Consider the following 24167-nt stretch of genomic DNA (forward strand, 5'->3'; position numbering starts at 1 on the left):
AAAAAATATTACTTTAATATTATGACACTTTGTGGTGTTAAATAACAATGACACCCAACAAGTACCATCATCCCCCTCTGTCTGTTTCTCTCATTTTTGGCAGGACAACTCCAAAAGGCTCATACAATAGAAAAAGGCTAAACTTTAGTAATAGTTATCTTTAAAATCAAGTGGAAGGGCTACTACTGTATAAAATGGGTGATTCTGCAAATGCACAGCTTTACGAAGCAAACTATAGAACTTCATTCCCCATAACCCACCGAATAACGGCATGCATACAGATGGCCAATAGAACCTGTTCCCTGAGAATTAAGAGGCGTAAGGATACTTCCCACCGCGCACCAGCCAGCCAGTTAGTTGCCAACTAACCAACAGCAGTATAATCAATGTAAGTATCATACTTTTTATTTCGTGGAGTAGTGCAATATTGGGAGACCAAAGTAAGACAAAGCTTCGAAATGCATCAAATAAACCTAGTTCTGGCAAGTACGACATGCCACGGGCCTTTCCCGTTAACTGCCTTTGCACCTAATGACTGAGTAAAAAAAAAATCGCAGCGAATAGATTGCTAGCTAGCTGTTACCACCAGTGAAGGAAATTGATTCTACTTGCTATCCGACAACACATGGTTAGAGAAAAAAGGAACGTCAATGTCCTGCTAGGCCTGTGCCGAGAGTGCACGTGAACAGTATTGATAACGGGTTAGCTTGCTTATTTGGAAGCTACATTAACATTGACACTGTTCCTTTTGCATCAGTTAATGGTGATGTACAATATCACTGTGTTATCTATATACTATATCGATGTTATTTAGTAAACAGTTCGACTGTGAGTAAAAAGTTGTTTGCTAGCTAACTAGCTGAGGTTTTTCTCAGTTTTCATTGCTTGACCGCTTAACAAACCCTTCGATTTGTTATTAAAAGTTCATATAGCTCACCTAGGTCACAAGATAATATGAATATCATAAACATACAAAATCCATCCAAAAACAACTGAGTGGCACCACATTTCATATATTTATTGTAATTTGACTAAGTGAAATTAACAATGCATTGTAATCTCTCTATCTCTCACACGCTGTCTCTCTCCTCTTCATGTTTCAGAATGCCAAAATCAAAGGAAGATCTGTCATCCTCTCCTGGAAGTGACTCTGACAGTGAAGTGGAGACAAAGGTTTGCTAATTGGTTTCCAGTTGATTTTTCATAACCTCAGCATAAGGTTCACTCTCAGCTTTCATAGTTGTTTTTCCCACCTTGTGAATTCATTGTCACAACTACTATCCCAGACTTCCTTGCATAATAATATTTAATAATAAACTGTGGGCAGTAACATAATCTGTCAAGAGGCATGCACACAGAAAAAGGGTATAAAAAGGTATCTCCATCTTCAAAGTTGATTTCCACATTCTCTTGTACAAAAGTAAATTCATTGACTGAAAAATGCCTTTTTTATTCTTCTTTTCTCCTTGCATAACTCTGTATTGCCTGATTTTTCTGAAACTTCTAGGCTTCATAATTCATACTCAGCCACACCTGACATGACCACTAAAGGTATTTTTATCCACGCACATTTCACATAGTTTTTGGTCCATAGTTCTGCCTGTATGGTGACAAATTATTCTTTTGTAACTTCCACAAAACTCGTTGATCTGACATTACTGCCTTTGCACAAATTTCCCAGCCTTGCAGTGTACGGTCCATAAATGAATGGCGGATAATTTATTTATTTTTTCCTATAGTTCCTTGGCTTGCTCTTTGTACGGCTTCTGTAAAAATATATTTTGCACATTACAATAGGCTGGCTTCTCACTGCGCGACATAATTGGGCATCCTGGGTCCTAAGTTCGATTTTAAAAAATCTGAATTTTGCCATGCCTAGCCCTTACTGTATGTGTGCATGTGGAGTAAGGGTGATGCCGGATCATTGTGCAGTGGTACATTGTGACATGCTTACATTCTCCTAATGGCAGACAAAAGAAGCTATTTCACGAACGCACTTTTATGAAAGGCTTCAATTTTCCAGCCTGATATAAAAAAGGGCACAGAAATGCACAGTGTGCGTACACCTCACGCAATGTGACTGGTACCACACTGGCAGGTAACAAGCATTAATGCAGCATGGATGTCAGGTGTGACTGGCTACTGAGGGTAGTAATTTACCAGTATCGGGGTGCAGATTATTCCTCCCAATTTTACAGTTACTGCTGTAATGTCTACCTGCACAGCGAACCCTGAAGCTGAGGGGCCTGTACTCTCCTGAAAGCCTGTGACAATGCACTCACCGCAAGTTGCACAGCATTGCCTGAATGCTGATTGGAGGGTGACTGCTGATAGGCTGTAGGTGTCCGCTGAAAGATTTTGATTGAGTAATTTAGTTGTAACCATGACCACCCTATCAAGACCAAGCCCTGTGTCCGACAGCTGTGGTCATAGTTGGTTAGTGTCATAGTTAATGTGACTAATGTCAGCCTTCGGCTGTATGTCCCAGCATGCATCCTTGGCTGGCAGCTGCACCAACTCAGTCAATAACTGGTGGTTTCTCGTGTGAAACTCTGTAGCTCTGTGCTCGGTTCACTTATCTGTGCATTTTTTATTTTACATTTTTTGTATATAATATTCAGTGTTTTACCAGTTTTTCTCTTAGGCCATGTGCGAGAAATGCAAAAAGCTTGGTATAAAGTTTGCAAATATATTTGAATATTGTGCTTTTCCCTTATTGTCTGTGCTGCATTGATAACCGCCTTTGCTGAGTTGCCAGTGCTTCCCTTCTCTAAAATGCCATGTAGGTGATGGTTATAGGCAGTTGTTCCTTTGAAAGTCTTGCTGGTGAGTAAATGGATACCCCCCCCTTCACAGGCTAAGAGGAAGAAGCCAAGTGAACCAGAGAAGCCAGCAAAGAAACCAAAGCCTGGAGAGAGCTCCCGGGGAGGTGCATCTTCCAAAGGTGACAGCAATGAAGACAACATGTTCCAGGTAAGAGGCGCCCACTTTAACATTGGTGGATCCATTACAGTTCGATGCCCAGAGAGAGTCTTTTGGGTGATTTGTACAAGTCTGTGAAGGACAACCTGGTATGGGAGATCAACCCAGTGTGCTGGTTCATTAAGTGTCAGTCATTGCTTTGACAGAGCATCTCGTTGAAATGTACGGCTTGATTCCTCAAACTGCTTTGTGCGTGTGCGCGTATTTGTGTGCGTTTGTGCGTGTAAGATTGGGAAGATGAGGTACGTCACTGTTCGGGACTTCAAAGGAAAAGTCCTGATTGACATCCGCGAGTACTGGACCGACCAGGCGGGGGAAATGAAGCCAGGGAAGAAAGGTAAGCCCTGTTCGTCTCGCCCCATTTCAAAACGCCGCTCTCCAGTCAGACACCTGACAAACAGAATGAACCTTGAAAGATGACATCATGCAGAGCACACATTTTTGAATTTACCTTGGCTTAGCCTAGCGAGCAGTCATCCAACATCATCCTGGGTGACTTGTTGTGTATGGCTGAGGATGATTACACCCCCCGCCTCCACCCTCTTGGACCTCTGTCAGCAAGGCAAAGAGTCTTTCCATAAACGCAGAGAAGTTGTCCAGTCTAGTGTTCTTCAGCCCGTTGCTCATTCGCTTCAGATGAGTTGTTGTCCATTTGGTCCGACAGCACACGCCTTGGTTAAAGAAACATAAAACCATCTTGACGTCCATTTCAAATCTGCAGGCATTTCCCTGAGTGCGGAACAGTGGATGCAGCTGAAAGAACAGATGTCCGATATCGACGACGCCGTGAAGAGACTGTAAACCCCTTTGATATTTGTTTAGAAGTTGAGCTTATTTTGCGTTTTTAGATTTTGCCGCCAACGTTTATACTGGCAGAAGGGTTTTCTAACAGACTGATTTTTTTTTTTTTAAGCCCCATGAATCTTTACAGTTCAACTGAATTTAGAATATTTTCTGCATGTGCTGTGTAGTGTGTTCTGTGCAATGCCAGTGGGGTACCATGTCATTTTTGGGCTGCTCAATGAAGGGGGAGGGAGGGGGGAGAAATTGGGATGGGGTACAATTGTTAGTGTTCAATAAAGCCAATAAATGGGCTCCACTTTAAAATGTTCCTATTTTGTAATTTGTCTTTGTGTACTGCTTTGCGTAACTTGTTCCCCCCCCCCCCCCCCCCCCCCGCTCCAAGCATCACAATTACCCTCTATTCCCTGGGTATAATACAATTCTGTTTTGCCGTTTAGCATTGTTAGTGCTGTGTCAAAGGTAAATTTGTCTACTAAAGCTCAACCGTGAACAGTCAAATGAGTGAAGTCTCTTAATGCATCGATCGAGGCACATCTTGCAAACTGCAGGCCGTTTGGAGTATTTAGCCCTGTTAGACCCCAGCACGAGAGCATTTGTTAAGCGTGGGAGCACTCAACTTTGTAAGAGTTTCCACTCTGTCTTCACTTTGGGGGGGGAAATGTAATCGTGTTAAGGAATAAAGGCTGACAGATGTAGATGTGTTTTTAGCGTGCAGCCGATGGCAGTGCTCGCGCTGTCCTCCTTTTGATGGGCTCTGCCTGTGGTATCCTGGCATAATGGGGTCTGTGCGCACCCCCCTCTCCTCCGTAGACACAGACCAGACACTGGCGTGACAAACGTGTTTTCAATTTGGCCGATCAAAAGGGCCATCCTCCCAATTGCATTTGATGTCAGAATTTAATCAAGGCCTTTGTTTGTGTCGCATTTGAATACCCAGGACTCGACGGTCGGCCAGCGTGGTTGGGTCGGACGTGCAAAAACAAGATAAGCGTAATGGGTTTTAGTGCACTGATTTCGGGGGGGACGAGTACCAAGATGCAATTAGGCTCGCAAACCAGAGTTGATCATTGTGGTTTTATTAGAATTAGTATTCTTTTTTATTTATTTTTTTGGATGAGCAAACAACTAATGGATGAACAAATGACCATTCACTACCACTGAATGGGGTCTCTGTGACTGGAAACTGGGCTGCAGCTTTTCATATGCGTGGTGTGGTTGTGTATTTTCTGAAAAGGTGTGCTCATCAAGAAAATATACCTTTATGCCGGTTGTGCGAAAAATTGGAAATTCTGAAATGGACGATGAAGATTAACATTTCAAGACTGCGTACTATTTGTGAAATTAGCTATTATACCCTGTATTATTCTGTCTTTGAGTGTTAGATCCTTTGAAACATTAAATGACTCTAAAGACATTGTGAAAGAAAATGGAAGCAAAAGTGGAATCAATGCAGCCTCCATGACCTTGTTGAGGAAAAAAACGTTTTGCCACAAGGTGGTGCTATTTGCAAACTTTCTCCTTGTTCCTTTCATTTCACTTGCTCCCCAGTACCCAGAATCCCAGCTATACATGTCTGAAGTAGAAAGACTGTATTTGCACAAAGCAAAGGAAACTATTCTTCTATCTGTATGTTTTTTTCTGCTTTTGGTTAAGATAGTGCTATATAGAAGCTATTATGATAAATGGATAGCGTACAAAGAAGCTGTATTTATAAAAAATTACGTTCATATAATTTAATATTATACATTAGGATATTGTTGAATGATAGGGTACATTCGGTGTATCTGTCCAATCATTGATATGTTTTGGAGAAAATTTCCTCCAAGATGCTAAAGTATTTTTTTATAATCCATTCACTTCTTGCGATGTAGTTCAATGTTATACAGGGACATGTGGCACCTATTCAATAATGTGGATTTAAAGTGATTTTGCCCCCCCACTCCCCCATTGTTCCAGATATTATTTAATTGCCTGATTTGGCTTTTTTGTGCTACATGACCATAAGAGAGCGATGGCCACAAATGTGGATTCTCAGAACGCTATAGCTGATGCCTTTTAACAGCATAACCATAGTAATGATTTATTTGTGTCATAAGAGATATGAAGTAACATCTGCAGATCCATTTATCCACAGCCCAGCTGTCAAAGTGAGGCATGCGATGAAGTGCTAAAAGTCTGTCACAGTGAGTTATAATGAAAAGGATATATCCTCTCTTACACACGCGAGGCTTCTCCCATAAAATCAGCCTTGAAAGGGATACTCTTTTCTTGCATGCTCTTTTCTTGCTCTGAGTTGTGTGGCCAAACCCAAGCAAACCTGCAGGCACTCGATAATGTGGCAGCAGCAGCGGCTGAGAAAGTGGGTTCTCAGAACGGCTGCTTTTCACAAAGAGGGGGTCACCCTGGAATGGTTTTTTATGATGGATTGAGGCATGCGAAGCGCACGGCGAAAGAAAAAAAGAACAGGGAGGGGAGACGGAAGAAAAGGCCAGACGGGCTTCGGTGGGCTCCGGTTGCAGATGCCTCCACCGGTGGAAAAGTCCACATCTGCCTTCATTTGCGTGATCTGGAATACGGCATCGCACCCATGCTTCGATGTCTGTGGTCCCCAGGTCTCCTCCCAGGCTCACTGGAACCCCCGGTGTAAAATTGCACTGTTTGCTAGCCTACCTCAAAGCCCCGGTTTCGTTTATTTGGGGTAATACCAATCTAGGACGGGGTGGGGGGGATGTGTCTCATCTCTGTTTTAATGTGAGAGGGGGAATGTAGGTGTGAAAGCCTTCCAGCTGCCTCTCGATGGGTTTCCCCATTCTTCTGTTGTTTTGCTCCGTCGAGGCTAATATAAAAGATCCCATTTCGTGGAAGGAATGCGTTCTTCCATCGAGATGTGAAATGCATATTGATTATGGGGTTCCTTGAATTTCCTGACCGTGACAGAGATGGTATTGGCAGTGGCCCGGCGCAGTTATTAAACTGCAGCGGGATCTGGCCAATTTGTTCAACTTTTTTATTACCTGAACAATGGACACATGGTGTCAGGAACTTTACGGGCCCCAGATTTTTGGAAGAGGAAGGATAATTCATCTTCAGCTTGTCAGCGTTGGGAGGGAACTTTCCCTAACTGCTCCACCCTGTTATTCCAAGAGCCCTTCAGCCACTGCCTTTCGATAGGAAAACCCTCTCTCTGAGTGACTGTAAGATTGTTCAGGTGCACCCAAACAATTTCATAGCCTATTTCCTCTTGTATTGCACTTCGGCCTGGAAAAAATGGAGTTGGCCACGGGAAATAAGCTTCATACCAACTGCGCTTGATTATGTCCTTTTCTACGAGATGTCATGTAAGACAATCAACTGCATAAAAACAGCTGCCCAGTTTTCGGGGATTATGCAGTAATGTATAATGTGCTGTTATGTTGTAAACGATTATGCAATACGTTATGCATTATTTAGTTACACAAAAATATCCAACGTGCCAGATGTGTAACAAATTGTGTACGAGCTGCAAAAATTCAGTGTCAGTCTGATCTGGTAAAATGTTCCTTTATTTCATCCTATGATCACAACCGGTTCTCATTCCTCACCTTTTCCGAAAGTTTCTTTCACCAAACTTTTCCCTAACTGAAAACGTTCTTGAGGAGCCTATGTGAAATCTTATAAACACAACCGCGTCGATTTCAGTTTCCCAGCAAGGCTTGCCTTGTTAGACTGTTGGCTTAGCACAGGACTGTCTCGGAAGTATTGAATATTATGCGGGTGTTTAATGCGAAAAAGTGTGGAATTTACGGTGTCAGGAAGCAATGTCCGTGTAACCATGTAACACCGCAGCGCCGAATTCCTTCCTACTCCAGTCTAGAGATGTTTGTGTTGCTGCCAGTTCCACCATGCCCGTTTACACTGACAGCATATCGTCTGGCCTGCGTTGCCAATAATCATGCTTCTGAATATGCAGACGCCAGGTATTAACTATCCGAACGATTATTTCTGTTGTTGAAACTATAACAATAATGACAAGTTTTACAACTACGACTGTAATAATTATAGTAATAATATTTTTTTTAAAACTAGATTGCAATAATTTGGCAAATGAATTCTCAGACAACACCAGTGCAATCACATCTCTATAATTGGTTAGCTAGCTTTTCCTACAAGTATTAAAATCCCGTATACTTGCACCCTTTCGTGACATCTGTTTCTGGCATCTCTCCTCCTCCTCCTCCCCTTTCCACCTTTCCGACTTGCACTTCAGTGTTTTATGATGGCTACAGGTGGATAAACACCCCTGTCCTAATGGCCAGGTGTGATCTTTTACTCAGACATCGAGCCAAAGATAATGTTATTCATTCCTGCAAATGACGTCTACAACCTTGTATCTGTTATTTATTATATACCAAAATAATAATAATGCAGAACAACATGTGTAGCGCATCTGTGTCGTCAATAGTGCGCATTTACATAATTTTTTAAACGACTAGAGCAGTATGCAAATTATAAATTGGTTCAAAATAAATATGTAATAAAAATCATGGTGGAAATGTCTTAGGCCAAATGGGATTTTGGTCAACGGCCATTTATTAATTTTTCACCGTACATGACCGTGCATCAGCAGTAGCCGGAGCCAAAGAAACGTCTTGCGGAAAACGCAGGATTGAGGTTATAGTGTTGTTTCTTGTCAATCCGGCGGCACATGTGGTGTTTTGTGGAGGACTGAGACGCAGCGTGGTTCCGTGTTCGGGTTACGCAGACAGTGCGGCACTGTGCCACGAGCGCGCCGAGCTCTCGCTGCCCGCGGCTGTTGACGTTGGCCGGCGAGCGGTGTGGAATGCGGCGGCCTGTTGATCGCTCCCTGCTTAGCTGGGGCAGAGCCACCTCATCGGACCCACTGAAAAAAAGCCCTGCTGCGAGGAGTCTCCCTCCCCACCTGGAGTTCCTTCCACAGAACCCCCGAGGCCCCCATCCCCCCAGGGTCATCTGAAGGTGGTCCTTCTCACCAGCCCAAGGGAGGATTATGAACCTGCCAGGCGGTCTGGTCACCTCCTATTCCAGGTGAAACGGAGATCCCTCACTGACAGCTGATGCAGAGATTCACTTCCTTTTAACTGGTGAAAAACAGGTATTCAGTCCACAGTTAGCATTGAAGCATCCAGGAAAATGTCATTTGGTTTTAGACTCCAGGGTTTATTGGCTAACGAAACAGACTTACTTCTAGCAGCACAGTAGGATAGCATGTCTCTGCCCAGCAACACAATGTTGTGAGGCTGTGGGCCTAACATATCTCAGTAAGTTACTATGACAATCGCCTTAGCATGAGTTCTTAAAAGGATTATGCAATAAGTCACAATGTGCACTGAGCAGCTGTAGAAGCATATAAGTGATGTTAGTCTTCCTAGATGCAATATGTAGTTTATATTTAGCTGTGCTATTAATATTGTGTTAAATGTGGCCCAGAAGGAGTCTGACATACAGTACAGCTGTCGGAAAATGATTCTGAAGAAAAAACAAACTACTATCTCGTCAAGAAATTAACAACATGCTGACAAATCTTATGACTAGTGTTTGCAATTTGAAGTGTTGATATTTATTTCAAATGTGTAACATGAGACATTGAAATCATGACATAAAATCTTCGGGGCCAAACATTTTACAGCATTTTGTAGGCCTGGCTGTGTCCATGCTACATAGGGCCATTAGTTGTGTTGCATTTAGCAAATAATATCACCTATCTGTCACTTAATTACTGCTAAGAGTTGGCTGGAGATGTGGAAAATAAATTCTCGTTATGCTGGTCCTCCCACGACTTAGTGTGTTTTCTATGGAAAACACATGGTGATTAATGGAAAAAGATAAAGTTGGGAAAGGAACTCATTACGGACCCAAAACCTTGGGTTTGACGGTACAGCCTGAAGGGCCCACATCAAAACCATGAGCACGGGGCGATTGTTCGGTTGGCCAGTGTCCAGCGCACGTGTACAAGAATTTTACAGCCATTTTATATCAGCACTGACTGGCTGTACGTACGGCAAACGTCAGACAAAGGTGTTTTTAAGTACGGCATTTGACTGGAAGGGAGTTTACATGAACCTTTTCAGTCTTTCAGTCACATCGGTTTACAAGTACAAATAATGAATCTTATATACATATATAGTATAAACGCACACGCACACACACACACACAGACGCACACACACATTTAAATCAGAAACATCTAAAATAGTTCAAGCCTTAATAAGCCTTTAAATGTGTGCCAAACAGAATGGCCATTTTCAAGAGCCTCCAAGGACGCTAATCCCCAAGTTACTCATTTTATCCCTGAGAACTACAAGTGAATGACACCGTGGCCTTTACATTTTGTGTACTCACGTAGTGTTGCTACCACCCCGGGGAATGTATACTGACGTGTAATGCCTTTGTACTCACCAAGTAACCAAACGCGTCTGTTTCCACAAGGACAGAATGTACACACAGTAAGAACATGTAACTGGATCTTGAGACGGACCATGAGACGTGGATCCACCGTGGGGTGATCTGTGACTTGCAAACAGGCAAGGGAGCGTCTCTTACGTAGAAGGGCCAGCCACAGACAATGTCAACATTCAGCATTCCTGTTCAGAAACACATCTGAACTGTGGGCCATGTGCGGGATGTTTGCGAAGCGATCCGCTTTTCTCTGTCCTGTATGATCAGGGGCTATCTGCTCTTGTTATTGGTGAGCATGTACATTCCACAGCCAATAGTAGCACACTGACCTTAAGCATCCTCCAGCCCTGACTGGTATATAATCCCAGTGCTATAGCCTCTCATGCGGTATACATGGGGGTGCATCCACAAGTCTGCAATACTTTTCCATTTTGCCCTTTTGCATTTGTACCCCAGTGCTTAGATAGAATGAATCAATATTGTATCTGTTTAGCTGAATATCTGGATTCAGTGGAGCTGCACTTTATTTTGCGTAAACAACTGCATGCTTTTTTCACAAGCTAAACTATTACCCTCACCTATAATTCATAGCAAATGCCTTTTTGTGAGGCGAGTGTTGTGATGGTGAAACAATTCCAAAATGGAACATTTTGCGACCTGAAAAACTCAATCCCAACGAGGACGTTATGTAACAAATATGCACATTTCTGATGTTTTCTGTTTTGTGGGAAACGGGTTGACTTAGATTTGATGCAGTAGTGTAACGGAAAAGACGCGGCCGCACCACGAGCCAATGAATATGCAAATGCTTTTGATCCCAAAGCGGTAATCTGTGAACGTGTTGCTGACAGAATAGATGAGATCATCCCTTTCCCCTCATGCGCTCTGTTGCTCCTGGGGTATTTCCATATGACACAAAATTTCAGACAGTGCGGTCTTCTGCTGATAGCCACTAGGCAGTCCACCACGAGAGTAGAGTTTTATCACCATGGTTACTGTATACCTAAGGAAAACAAGCATGTTGATTGCTGCAATCCAGTGCAATCCAATAGAATTCCAAGCCACATGTTCCCATTGTCTAGCTGAGTAGTGTTTGTGCATTGATGTTTTCCACAATGATTTACACCGCACTATATAAACTTGCTTTACTTAATGGGGGACCACCTCCCACCCCCCCCATTGTTTCACAAAGAGTCATACAGGGCCAATGAAAAATATACAGGGGCAAACAAAAAAACAAAAAAAGATTAAATTAGATTGTGAGTGCTTAGTGATTTAGACATTGTTTACTTCCCTGTTCAATTAGAGTAATTTTTAAAAATGCAAAATGCAGAATCACCAGGCAGGGTGTGATATGCGCAGTTCTGGGAAAACGGGACAAAATATGTCCTTCGGGTAAAAGGCAATCAGTCCCGCATGCTTAACTGACAAATCAACTGAACAAGGGGAGAACTGAATGCTTTATGTCCCACTCACATGCTGGGCGATCAAGAAAGCCCCAGGCAACCATCACTTCACTAATTAAGTCACAAGCCTAATTTACAATGTTTTTCTACAGTTCACATTTCCATTTCTTTTAAATGTTTAATAAATGGAATATTCTGGAGTAAAATGGACCCCTAATGATGTGAAGGGGTTTTTAATGTGTTCTCATGGGAACACGGTCTATGTCTACACTTTGGAGGTTAAATGAAGTTTAGTGGAATGTCTGCAGCACAATTTGGAATTAAACTGTGGCAACATTATTATTTCGTTCCGAAAAACATTACTTTTATGACATCGAACTCTCCTTTTTATTGGGTATTTGCTGGACTTATAGTATAGTTATTTCCCATTTTTTCTGTCTTTGTTTTGTCACAATGTGATTTAACCCACTGCAGTCTGCTGGGATAACGAATGACCACGATGCATCATTTTTCACTGTAATTATATGTTACTAATTACTAATGACATTTTTCAGAGTACTCCATTGTTTCCTGGACGTATCTTTGTAATTAATTTGGCATTCTATTACAGCCCCGGTCCTAGAGTGCCCGATTTGTTCCTGGTTTTTGCTCAATCCGAACTTATAACTACATAACTGGATGAACTATTGGGTTTAATGAATGCAGATGACAGTGTGCTGGAGGTGCTTTGCGTTTTACCATTCATACTATTAATCATACATCCAACTCTTGCAATCGAGCTTGAACAGAACAAAACTCAGAAACATCGCTTCTAATGCAGGACCAGGGGTGTCTACCCATTCTAGTCAATGCAAAATCGATGTTGTCCATCACACTTAAAGCCATGTAAGTCATCGTGATTCATTGTGCATAATGTTGATGTTTTGAAACTATTCTTGACTTTCACACAATTCCTGTTTTTAGCCATGTACGCCATATGTATTACATAAGTACATAAGCATGCTCCATAGAATTTTGTGTTATAATTGAGTTTATAGGCTTATGGCATTCTGAAAAAAAAAAAACAGTTTAATTTGTGCAGAGATGGTCTAATCCTGTTTCCATGGGGGGCGATTAATTATTATGATTAAGGAGCAGGCCGTCTCTGTAAGCTTGGCTTTTGGTGTATAAGTATACCTCGACTCCGGTGCCTTGGGCATTCTTTCCCCCCGCGGTGTGGACTCTGGGTCTCGTTAACCCGTCCCTGAGAGTTTGTTTTTACATGCCTGTGCGTTCGCCGCCACGGCCGCCCTTTAAAAGGCCGGAGGAATGCTGCCAGATGAGCCGCGCCGCGCCGGAGACCGCTCGGCGAGGAAGAGGAAGGACGCGCCAGGGTGCGTCTCCGGCGGGAGGCAAAAACACCCGAACTCCGTCGGGGGGCGGGGGGGGGGGTCCAAATACGCTCTCTCTCTCTAAGTGTGAAATACTTTCAAAAAAGAAAAGAAGAAAAAAAAACACGAAACCCGGCCCTTTAAAACATTGTCTGCCCCGTTTGCTCGGCCTCACTCTTCGCATGCTTGCATTCCATTCGCGACAGGGCTCTCCTCTCGACTTAGCGATGATATACGACGGCCCGCCGGCGTGACAAACAGCCCGGGGGCTGGTTTACACCAGGCCACCATGTTTACAAGCCAGCGTAACAACGTACGAACTCTTGGCGCTACGGCCATGTCACGTGACCATGAACTGGACACAAACATGCTGTTTGCCAACAAAAAGGAGCAATGTGAGTATGATTTAGCACAGCTGATATTTTAAATATACAGATCATGGCTATATAATTAAATGTTCTCTCTCTCAGAAGGACAATGCCAGAAAGGGGTACTACGTGCAGTCATGCATTGCAAAACAAATCACAAGTCCATAAGGCAAGTCAATAAGATATGATGGATGATCAAGAGCTTTCTGTTTTTTACATTTTGACATTGGATTGTGTGGCCATCTGATTGTGCATACTGTATATGCAGCACTATTGCTGGTCCTCTTACTTGTGATACTCACGTTTCCTTTTTGAGCCAGCATTTTATCAGCTGAGGCGATTGCTTCCTGCATCACCCCAGGATTCTATTTCCTCTTTCAGATTCCGTCTCCCTCTGTAGGAAAACTCCATGCTAAATAGAGGTATAGTGTCTTGATGGCTAGGTATGTTTCCCATTCAGCTGTGCTAGCATTGCTCTCTGCTAAGTTAGCAAAGGATGTCAAGGATATCAGTGCGGAAAAGCATGTGAAGTCAGATACCGCTTCGCTTCAAGTCTGGCTCGCACGGACACGAGTCGGAGGAAGACGCTTCACCTGCAGCTTAACAGGTGGGCTCGAGGGTGTCCAGTTGACCAACAGGGATCACTTATGCATGATGAGATGCTGTGGTCAGGTTGACTGAAACCCGTCCTGTACTGGGTGACAAGAGCCAATTGTGCACCCGCCGTGTGGGGCAACCGCTTACAGTTAGCATCAGCACAGTCCCGATTTGAAACCTGACCGGTGGGCCATCTATTCTATACACTAGAACTGTGTCTTAATGGGATGAGCCACTCAGCAGCCCTTGAGTCCATGAGTGTCTGCTTCTTACTTTTCCTCTTACAGGGGATCAGAGGAATTGCTGGCAATACTCCTTTTCCTTCCTGCTCCGCTGCTGGTTAAAGGCTCCATGCTTCTCACGACATCCCCCAGTTAGCAGGAACAGTTAGCGTCAGGTTTCATTGGTCTGCATGGGCTCTTCGCTAGCTTCCCATCCGATAGTTTGAAACTGGTTCAGGAAGGAACTGTAAATCTTTTTTTCAGGAAGAGATTGATACCAGCGCTGCCTCCTTGTCTCTCTTGAGCAGAGCATGTGATAGCTCCGGCCCTGACAAAAGAAAAGAAGACAGATGTTTTTATTTTAAAGACACTAAATACAACATATGATACAAAAACATATTGTTATTTGCAATCTAAGCTTTTGAGAATATTTAATGCTATTAAAGGACAAATCATTTTGGCGTGAAATAAGACAAAGCTTGTTTCATCCCAAAATTATGAAATTGATTTAATTAATTTTTCGGAATTTCTATGTTGAATTAGCTAGCAAGCTAGTAATGCTAGTGATGTAAGTATAAAAAGAACAAATAATAAAATCAGGGTGTGTTTTCTTTCGCCATCTCACCTTCCTTTTATTACAATCACTGCTACCATCAATGTCTCTGTTTTACAATAGTCACAACTAAATGGTTCCAGATTGATTCAACCATTGGATGCCACTGTCTATATCAGTCAGTGCTTTTTTCTGGTGCAATTGCATCATAACAGCTTAGTTAATTCATAGTGAGAGTAGAATAAGCTCAAATACAAACATAAATTAATCGCATACATGAGTCTTCATCTGAAACGGAACATCTAGGCAATTTTTTCAGTATTAATTGTAAAATGTGTTGGAAACCCATGAAATATCTTCAGACCACCAACAAAGTAATTGTATTAGTGTATGTGCCAGCCATGCCTGATATTTTATTGAGTATTCTGTTTATTGAACTGATACTTGATAACTTTAAGGCAAAAGGGTATTTGTTACTCTTGAGACTATATGGTCTCTTTTGTGTTTATATGAACTCATCAAAGACCACTTCACAGCAGTGGAGCCCCTTGTCTGAAACCAAACAGCCAAAGTTGTGAAACTCACGTCAAGGGAGAGAGGGGTTTATAATGCAATAGAGTGTCATTTAAACTTGCCAAGATGACCTGCTGTGCTATTAAAAAAGGAAATAAACTCTGCGGCTAGCATGCACGACCTCTCCAGACATGTAGCTGAAAAGCAATACTAAAAAAATGGGGCTTATCTCATTGTTTGATGTTAAAGAAACTAGGAGGTGGGTTTGAAAGTGCAATCATTAGACAAGGAAGGAAGTCATTCCAGAGGGGATGTTATGACATCCTTCAAAATTTTGTTTGAGACCCACAAGGAGTAAAAGTGCTTCGGGAAAACAGCTAGTCATGAAATTTAATGTGTTGCTCCCTGAGGAAAAAGAGCGCTTGGGCTGTTGAATTGCCTTTAAGCCATTAAGCATGTCTCTTTCCAATAAGCCTGCTGGAACAGCCATCACCTTGTTTTTGACCCAATTTTTCAAATGGTTACGGATGTGCGTTGGATGTAGAATATTTGCAGAGCTAAAATGAAATCCAATTGAACTGCTCATGAACTGTAGCTCAGCATTGACAATTATGGAGCAGATTATTGATCATACACCGAAAGCATTGCAAGAGTGACTCACCTCTGTTGTGAGGCAGGTGATTCTCTCAGCCTAAAATAAATACAGAAATGAATGGTTTCCTTCTGCCAGCCACAGTAGAAAGGCCAAGGTGTGAAAGGTAAGCATGATAACAACTGTTTATATTATTTTTACCTTCCCTTCTGCAAGCAACTACCATGGCACCATTGCAGTCTAGTTTGTGGGAGTTCTTGTAGAGTTTAGCCAACAATGATGATCGCTGTTTTACTATTTGTACACAGTAGAAAAATTCATGTCTGTGCCTTTTTCATGTAATGAAGGTGTAAAATGAAGGAGACATTAAAATGATTGTAAATGAGTGGCATTGATTTGTAAGAGGCATGTCCTTGAATTTAGCCAATGAAAAGACTGGACTTCACTTTTGGATTTCTCCATTGTGAATGGACACACAAACAAATGGCATTTTCTTTTCCTCTTCTTCTTTTCTGTTTGATTAGACATGAACCTCATTATAACAGAGAATTGTGTAATGCTTTTTTTCTGAAACCAACAAACACACTGTTACTTAATTAAATTTGATCCAACCAAGGCGAATAAAACAGTGTAAAGGCCTTATCTGTAGCAGCCAGCGGTGGCAGCAAAGGAGGCCTGACCTTCCTCATGTTGTTCAAAACTGAGTAAAGCTTGTGAAAACTGACTACAGCCACTTTGAAAGCTTTAAACTTTTGATCCTAAGAAGCCAAAAAGTGCATATCACAGTGCATTTGATCTCCAAGAATTTTAGAATGAAATTGATATTACTGATACTCTGACAAAAGAAAACATGCTGGAACAGTGAAGAAGTCGACATTCAATTACAGATTTACAATACGTTACTGAACTGTTAGCAATATGCAAATTCCTGATTGCAAACAAGCTTAGCAGCCAGGCAGACGTTAGCCTGAGGCATTAAACTGGCTGGTAAAATAGACAGTCTGAACAAAAAAGTTTATATGCATATATGGGTCAGAAGAGTGGGGCCTTACATTGAGGCCTCCAAGTTGGATGTGAAGAAAAGCTTTCTCAAGTGTTGGCAGAGGCTCAAACAGTGTGCAAGTTTGGAGGTGAATGGGTTTCAGTCCTTACTGGTCTTAATGGGTGGTTGATTTTTACTTCTAACTGTTGCTGCTCTCACCTTTAAATGGGAGATAAAAAGAAGCAGCTGCCACTATGATTTGGTTCATCATTGATGTTGTTAAGTGAAAGCATATAAGCCAGTGTGAGCAGACCAACTAGCTCCTCGAGTGAAATTATGACCTCACAGATGAATGATCAAAATGAACCCACTCACAGGAAGGAAGGAAAATGCACACATTTAAATGCATGTCCCCCCCCCCGTCTGTCTGTCCCACACACAGATACATGGTCATGCATGTTTTCTTCTAGTAAATAAAGGATGTCTTGTGTAATGGTTGCAGGATGGAAGGCATTATACAGTCTAGAACAATATAACAACTACTGCGCTGAAGGTAGAATGCAAACAAAATTTTTTTTTCCATATTGCATGCGCCTACCATAAATATGGAAATACAAAAAGAAGTGGAAACAGTTTGTCGGAAATTGAATGGTCAGTGGTCATATGTCCTGAATTATGTTCACATTTCCTTTCATAACAAAAATTTTATTTCCACAAAATTAGACATTTTTTAAATGTGCCTAACGATGTAGGAGCTGTTTCTGTTTTCATGTAGTAGGAAAGCTGGGCCTTTTGTTCATTAGGAGGAAATTATTCTTTATAAAATGTTTATTTTGTGGTCCCGTGTCAACAAATGAGGCATTTTAAAGTTTCCTCATATCAAACCACATCCCTTACACACCCTGTTCTGGAAAGAAAATCTGAATCAGGACAATGTGTGTCCCCCTTTATAAGTCATTGAGACTGATAGTTTGTATGTGCTGTGAAAAATGATTACTGTTTAATTTAACCGAACTGCCAAGAAAGGGAAACTTCTGACTCATAAGAAGCCACAGCGACAGCTTATTCCGACTTTATGAACCACAATATTCGCTAAAAGCAGCAGCATTTATCATTTATTTTTGTTTTGTGTGTTATTTAATAATTTAGGGGAGATGGGTTTTCAGAGATACCTTTGAAAACTCAGCGTTCAACAGTAGCAGTGATATCCCAATGAAGCCACACAACAAAATGTATTTTAAATGATGAATATTAATATGCACAAACCATTAAAAAATGCTCATGGTGCCATGGCCAGGTTGATGCATATTCCTGTCCTTTACTCTTCAACAAGCTGATTAGATTGAGACACTGGCTGACACAATGATTCAAAGTCCATCTAATGGATTCGGCCTGTTTCACATGCAATGAAATGCGATACATTTGCTTTGCTTTTGATATGGAAGAACTTCTGACAATTGGCTGAGCAACAGAAAGTCAAATATTGAATGGGCACTTAAGGACACTTAAATTTAAGACATAAGAGTACTGTGCTTATCTTTATGTAAAATGTAGCTGAACATATTATCTTCTAAAATATCTAAATATAAATATCTATACGCAAATTAAGACTTATTGTTAATTTTACAATACAAATCTCTATAAAATGAGAGCAATGAAAAGTATTTCATTTCAGATAATGCAGCCCATGCTTTCTTAATGGAGATGTATTGCATGCTTGCTGGTAGAGCTTTGTTGGCTGTCATCCTCCTAAGACCAGGCCATTCATTCCCCACCCCCCCCCCCCCATGTAAGGACATGCATCTCTGGTCTTAATCTCAAGAACCAAATGCTCAACTATGCTGAAACCTACACTACAAGAAACGTTCAATAAAAATAAACTAATATTTTTCAAAACTTGTTCACTGCAACATCACAATTTTTGTCATCCAAGACACTTGAGTTATGTCAAAAAATTGTAAATACTTTTTCTGCCAGGTCTCCAGAGGATAAGGCTAAATTTACACTGAATGTACCACAATCAGGCTGTGCACTGAACTCCACAGCTTGCCAAGACCATGACAACTGCGCTGATAAATGGATGTTCAGATAACCTTCTTTATTGGTGGCTGTTACAGTGAGCTTTGAAGAGGCTGCCATTTATTGACTTTTCCCAGACTCTACCCTTTTGTTCAAGTCTATGTACACTGCAGACCACATGAGGTTCACAATGGACCATTTCCAGCACCGAAGCAGTTCCCCAAAACAGTAGCGTGGCCAATGCATCAGGAGTTTGGCAACCAAGATATACTCAAGCTTAAAAGGTGTCAGACTGTTCTTTCTGTATATTTGCAATCTTGAAATAAAAGAAAATATATATATTTTTGGTGGATATATAAATATATGCACTCAAACATTTCACAGTGCCTTACAAGAAAAGCTGACTGCTGTTCACTACAGAATTATGGAGTGTTAGATCTGGTGGAGGAAAAAAATCATATTAAGGAAAGTAACAAGGCTGATATTTATAATTTCAGCCTCTTTTCACTTAAAAACTCTTTTCACTGACTCTCAGGGTCTTCCTGCTGTTCTTTTATTCCATGGCAAGTGTCACTCCTTTTAGATGGAAATAGCTGTTCAAAGGCCTTTCAAAAAGGCTTTTGCCGTTCGTTTTTTTGTTCACCGTTGTTTGTTGAATTGAACATAATTGCCACTTCTTAGCCAGCAGGGGAAAATTGCTCAGGGCCATGTCTTTTTCGAAACTAGCCACATACATCGCTGTAATCAAATATATTCCAAAAAAAAGGGCTATTTCGCTGCATGGGGGGAGGCGTGATAATTACAACCAGGTATCCATCACATTTATCTTAGTTTGCTTCGTATATTTCTGAAGTCACAATCACAATGTGTAAGGCCTAACTAAAAGTTTGGGGTCTTGTTGTAATTGCATCTGAAGTTGCAGCTTTCATTAAACATTGTAATGATGTTGACATTATACCACCGAAGCTCCAAGTCTGTCACCTCCTAATCCCTCCTGTCAGGTGTGTTTGAATGTTAAATGTTCTGTTGTATTTTTTTTTTAATTGTCCTCATTTTTTAAAATTGTTTTATGGCTGCTTTGTCTGCTTTCCTCTATTGCACATCAAAGCTTTTCACCTAGTACCAAACTAGAAAATAAAACCAAAAAGAAACAGGACAAAATGTGATATGGCTTAATGAAGTACAGTAGGACTATAGAACTTTATCTCATATTATTAGTGTTGTGTTATACTTTATTTATACTGGACTTCACTTGAATTTAAGGACACTGAAACGCATAAATGTGTAGATCAATAACATCTCCTGTAGAAGTGTTCAGTAAATGTCCATATATAAAAGGAATGGGAACAGCCACTGAAATAGAACTGCCTGAAATAAAGGTATGAATTGCAGTACAGTGATACCGACTTGGTACTTTGAAGTACAGCATATTTTTACATTAGCCTTTTTTTCTATTTGCAAACAGATTTCGGGTTAGAACCACAATGGCTCTTACTGAGTTTTCGCAGAAGTCATTTCCCCCCCATCTTTCAACTTGATGCAAGATGAAACAAGAATAATTTACAACCGGGACATGGCTATCCAAAAACCTATTCAGATTTCTGTTACGTTTGGGCTTTGTTCTCCTCAATCAACACACTGACCATTTATAACATTTAAAACGTCTCTTTTAAATACCCCTTTTAAAATGGCTAATATGTTTTTTTATTTTTTTATTTCAACGACGTGAGTAATGACTAAAGGAAAAGATTCCTCTTGCTTTTGGCCATCTGTACTCGTAGATAAATCAGAATTATTTTCATTGGAGGGCAAAAACCAGAGATTACATTTCCTGTCCCTTTTAATTGAGTAGTTCCCCTTCAAAGCTACGCAGTTGCTAGGCTCTGTTGGAAGGAAGAAACGTGTTACATTAAACAAGAACACCAGTTGGATCGCATTGATTGGCTTTCAGCATGCCCGACCCCTGATATTAAACACACTGTGAAAGTCCACAGGGAGTCAAAATGCTACTTTTCAGACGCGAGCACAAAGGATGACATTATATGAAGAAAAGATCAGTCGCGAGAGCAATAAAAGTATCTGCTGTTTGACAGCCAAAGAACACTTCTCCCTGGGTGATTTGTCGATTCATCACACCCAAATGTCTCCTAGACAATTTTAAAGTATTTCCTGACCTATTGTGCTAAGGCAGACTGGGTGGCACTGAGATTCTCGACCAATCAAGGTTCTAGTTCATTGAACATGTCACGGTTTTACTTATTTGGATTGCCAAGAAATGATAGCCATCCAGTTCTGCTTTCAGTGAGCCCTAGTCCTACGGTAATCCAGCAGTTGGTCATAAACCGTACATTTAAACAGGTGTTTATTTGTTACTCACGCTGCTTTTAATTAATTCCAGGAACCATTAAATTAATAATTTTATGTCAGAAATGAAATCAGTGCATTGACAAGCTTAAATTTAAAGGTACTGCCTAAAAAAGCTTAACAAATACTTCAGGATTAGGTCTGGGAAGTGTTTAGTGGAATTTACAAGTTTATTTTTTGTAATATGTTCAGGCTGGACACATATGCATCAACTGTCCTGCCATCGTTATGGACTGCACCGGGCAAGAATATCGACTGGAAGCTTAAGTGCACGAAATAAAAACGCTGAAACATGAAACACACTGTGAAGCATCGGTAGTTCTGGGATCAAGTCCTGCCAAGTTTCAGCTGGCTTTAACAGCCCTACAGGTGTCAGGTGCTCGCACGGACGAGGTCACTGCGGTTGCTTCGGTCCCGCCGTTTACAGGAAGCAGCTATACGTCACGTTTTAATGCATGTTTTTCTTGCCTCGCCAAGGCATACTGCCTAGCGCCTCGAGGCTTTGCACATTCACTTAGATTCCGTCGACATTGCCAAAATAAAGGTAAACCCAATGCATACAAATAAATAAAATACCTTCAGTTTAATTAATCCTGTCTTTAGAATAGGGACACATTGTGGTGTGAGGTGCATTGAGGGGAGTGTGGGTTTAATATTTTTGAGGTTTGCAAGAAGGCCATGTCACGTTACCAAATGACCTTCTAGTACCAGGGCACAAGACAGTAGTGACAGGCTACCGCACATCTGTCAAGCTTTTCTCAAGTATGTTGGTATAAGTATTCGACAGTTATCTGTATTCATAATCATGTTGATTCGTGAGCCCACAGCACCCACATATTTCAATTTAACACCTTGAAATTTAGTCTTATGCATCATTGCATCATGAAATACTGTTGATGTAATGTCAGGGTTCACATATTGCATAGAAGATGTTGTGTATTGCGTAATCTGTGGATGGCTTTCATGAAATGTAAGCAAGACCATGTGACCTCAGGATTATGTGGTCAAAACAGTGGGACATTGGGTAGTATGTTTTTTTGACTTGTGAATCATGGGCATTATTTATGACTGGATTTTTAAAAGGGGCATCTGGGCAATCACACTAAGAACCAATTTTTTGCTCATAGGAATTTATTCCACTGTAAAAGGGTGCCAGGCTAGCGCTGCTCGAATTATTATTTGAAAGACTTAAGAACATTCGCCTCTGGATGGAAATAATGCTCAGTGCCAGTGTCCAGTTATTTTCAGTGTTTAGGGTGTGCACTCTGCGGATCTCGGCTGATGAGAGCAAGCTGTACAAGTAAATAGGATCAGATTAAAAAAATTTGTGCAAACAAAACATTTTCTGGAAAAACAAACCGTCAGCCAGACAAGCGGACAGTCTCTACTGTAGTGTGAGTGTGGGAATGTGTCTGATAAGGAGGCTGGCTGCTCTCGCGTGCCGAAAGAACCACTCTCTCCTCCCCCCACCCCCACCCCCACCCCCCGCACGCAGATGAGCTGGCACATGCTGATTGATGAGAAGCAGGTACCTCCGCGATACGGGCGGACTGTTTCAACTGCGGTGTCTGAGATAAGTGGAATGTTCTTGGGTTGTGCTGAGTTTCAGGGGTGGGGGAGGGATTAGGAGGTCGTCATCACTGCACATATTCTTTAATTTATTAGTTTAAAAAGCTATATTTTTCACGTCTATGCTACACAATGCAAAACGGAATCTAAATTATTGTCAGTGTGTCATTTTGTGGCCTCATGTAAGGCCTTTATTGTATTTGTATCATGGGAATCATATTTAAATGCGCCGGGTAGGAAATGCTCTTTCTGGGAAACTAGCCACCTTGTCTGCCAAGCTCGATAGCGTTATCGTGTTGAGTAATATATCTTAGTGTACAGATTGACAATTTATGACAGCAATTGTGAGGCTTTGAGTGTTATATTTGGTCCTCCATATATCATACTGACCAAGTGAAAACATGGAACTGAGAGTAATTTTGATAGCAATATTAAATCTACATAGTAAATCTTGATGTGCTCAAAGTGCTGTTTTTGTCTACTATGAATCCAGCTTCATTAGTTTCCAAAGTGGTAGACCGTGCAATCTTATTAACTAATGCTTTTAACAGCTCTTCAGGGAAGCTGTCATGGAAAAGAAGACGTCGGCTCTTTCAAAGTTTCCCCTGGTAATCATGCGTGCTCATTTGGCTCCAAAGAGTGTGCTGAAGCAGAGATGCAACAGTGCCGCTGCCTTAATTACACTGTCCCCCATCAAGTCTAACAAAAGACACAAGACAATGCGCTGGCAAACCCCTGCGCCTTTATGGGTCCAATCCTGCCTTCCGTGAAGTCTGAGAAGAAGAGAAAATCCCCCCCCCTCCCTTTTTTATGATGCAATTAGTCTGTGTAGTGTAATGGGCAAGGATCTGGGCTTGCAACCTAAAGGTCACAGGTTCAATTCCCGGGTAGGACGCTGTCGTTGTGCCCTTAAGTTAAGCAAGGAACGTAACCTGCATTGCTTCAGTACATCTCCAGTTGTACAAATGGATGCAATGTAGATGCTACGTAAAAAGCTGTGTAAGTCGCTCTGGATAAGAGCATCTGCTAAATGCCTGTAATGCAATGTAATGCAAAGTTTCCAACCAAGATGGAGAAGGGGTCCATCGTGACACGAGGCTCTCGAAGCCTCAGGCTGTGTTCACTTGTCAGAGAAACGGAACCGGTAAGTGGAATCGCACACGCGAGCGGAGGTTCTGGCGAAGGACGGCTGCGTGGGAGGAATGGTGGAACAACGCGCCACTGGAATGAGGCACAAGGGCAGAGGTTACTTTAATTAGAGCTACAGAGATGGCCTAAATGATTCCCATTTGCATCTGCTGCACGAAAAGTGTCTCTGTTAGCCTTTGTTGCTCGTGACGCACTGTAAAGCACCGAACAGCTTGCCCTGATTATGATTATTGTTATTATTTCCCCTTCAAAGACTTCGTAATA

At 41.5% G+C, this 24167-nt stretch overlaps 1 protein-coding gene across 2 annotated transcripts; it reads left to right on the forward strand.

Annotated features, from left to right (window-relative positions):
• The first annotated feature begins 241 nt into the window (after positions 1-241).
• On the forward strand, positions 242-4093 carry sub1b (SUB1 regulator of transcription b). Of its 2 annotated transcripts, none has more exons than XM_035435853.1 (5): positions 242-388; positions 1104-1173; positions 2857-2973; positions 3211-3319; positions 3704-4093. In XM_035435853.1, the coding sequence occupies exons 2-5, from the start codon at positions 1105-1107 to the stop codon at positions 3781-3783; spliced, it is 375 nt and encodes a 124-aa protein (XP_035291744.1). In that variant the 5' UTR covers positions 242-388; position 1104; the 3' UTR covers positions 3784-4093. The 2 variants fall into 2 exon arrangements, with proteins under 2 accessions (XP_035291744.1, XP_035291745.1); XM_035435854.1 differs by lacking the exon at positions 242-388 and adding an exon at positions 683-701.
• Positions 4094-24167: the final 20074 nt, after the last annotated feature.

Source organism: Anguilla anguilla, chromosome 10, assembly GCF_013347855.1.
Source record: "Anguilla anguilla isolate fAngAng1 chromosome 10, fAngAng1.pri, whole genome shotgun sequence".
NCBI lineage: Eukaryota > Metazoa > Chordata > Actinopteri > Anguilliformes > Anguillidae > Anguilla > Anguilla anguilla.

Excerpts from the sequence above, each read along its gene's own strand:
- sub1b (XM_035435853.1), top strand. The coding sequence starts at position 1,105 with ATGCCAAAATCAAAGGAAGATCTGTCATCCTCTCCTGGAAGTGACTCT. Across the intron at positions 2,974-3,210 it reads ATGAAGACAACATGTTCCAG|ATTGGGAAGATGAGGTACGT; the intron begins GTAAGAGGCGCC and ends TGTGCGTGTAAG. Across the intron at positions 3,320-3,703 it reads AATGAAGCCAGGGAAGAAAG|GCATTTCCCTGAGTGCGGAA; the intron begins GTAAGCCCTGTT and ends TCAAATCTGCAG.